The 1,256-nt window shown below is 41.5% G+C and overlaps 1 protein-coding gene across 1 annotated transcript; it reads right to left on the bottom strand.

Moving 5' to 3' along the window:
* Window positions 1-293: 293 nt before the first annotated feature.
* Window positions 294-1,256, bottom strand: LOC130848678 (olfactory receptor 1030-like). The gene has a single exon (XM_057727097.1). The coding sequence runs from the start codon at window positions 1,254-1,256 to the stop codon at window positions 294-296; it is 963 nt and encodes a 320-aa protein (XP_057583080.1).

A 1,256-nucleotide genomic window follows, 5' to 3' on the forward strand; every position in this document is an offset into this window, starting at 1 on the left:
TTGTCAATGCCTTAGCATCATTTGGTAATTCTGTCTATTAAAACTCTATACCCATATGAGTATTGTGCACAGAATTATCTGTCATTTATTAATTTTATAGAACAATAAAGATGCTATCTGGTCCTGTGTTTTAATTTCTATATTGCATTTTAATATGTTGAGAGTCGCAACTCACAATTTGAAAACATTCTTCCAAGTCTCATAGGTGATTTACAAAAGACAAAAAATAGTCAATGATCAAAATTGATTTGCTAATTTAAATGTGCACTAATCGGTCAGAGAATATAGAAATGTTACATAGCTATGAACAAAATGTCTACCTTATTTGACAATTTCTCTTGAATTATTTTCCGTATTGCTCTTTTAACATCTTTGTTCCGAAGGCTGTAGATCAAAGGGTTTAACATAGGACTCACAAAGATATAAAAAACAGCTACGATTTTGCCCTGTGCTACAGATGCCTCAGACGGGGGCCTCAGATGCATGCAGAACAGTGTCCCATAAAAGACAGTGACAGCCATCAGATGGGACCCACAGGTGGAGAAGGCCCTGCGCCTCCCCTCTGCAGAGCACATACGCAGAATGGCCATGAAAATGAAAATGTAGGAGATGAGGATGATGGTGAGAGAACACGTGAGGTTGAAACCAGCCACCACGAACATGGCAGTCTCCTTGGCATAGGTATCTGAGCAGGCCAGGACTAAGAGGGGTGGGTCTGCACAGTAAAAGTGGTTGATTTTGTTGGGTCCACAGAAGGAGAGACGGAACATCAGGATGGTCTGTGCTAGGCCATTTGCAAAACCATAAATATAAGGAGTAGCAACAAGAGAGAGGCAGACACAGCGGGACATTTTGCTGGCATATAACAAGGGTTTGCAGATGGCCATGTAGCGGTCATAAGCCATCACTGTGAGCATATAACAATCTGTGATCCCCAAGGAAATGAAAAATTGGAACTGTATAACGCAACCAAGGAAGGAAATAGTTTTTCTCTTGGATAAGAGGTTAACCAGCATCTGAGGAGTGACAGTGGTGGCATAACAGAGATCTACAAAGGACAGGTGGCTGAGGAAGAAGTACATTGGCGTGTGAAGTTTGGAGTCACTTCTGATTAACAAAATCAGGCTCACATTGCCGACGACTGTGACCAGGTAGATGACTAGCAAAACCACAAAAAGGACAGGCTGCAACTCAGCTTGATTTGTCAGTCCCAGGAGAATAAACTCCATCACTATTGTACAGTTCTCCTTTACCAT

This window comes from Hippopotamus amphibius, chromosome 3, assembly GCF_030028045.1.
Source record: "Hippopotamus amphibius kiboko isolate mHipAmp2 chromosome 3, mHipAmp2.hap2, whole genome shotgun sequence".
Taxonomy (NCBI): Eukaryota; Metazoa; Chordata; class Mammalia; order Artiodactyla; family Hippopotamidae; genus Hippopotamus; species Hippopotamus amphibius.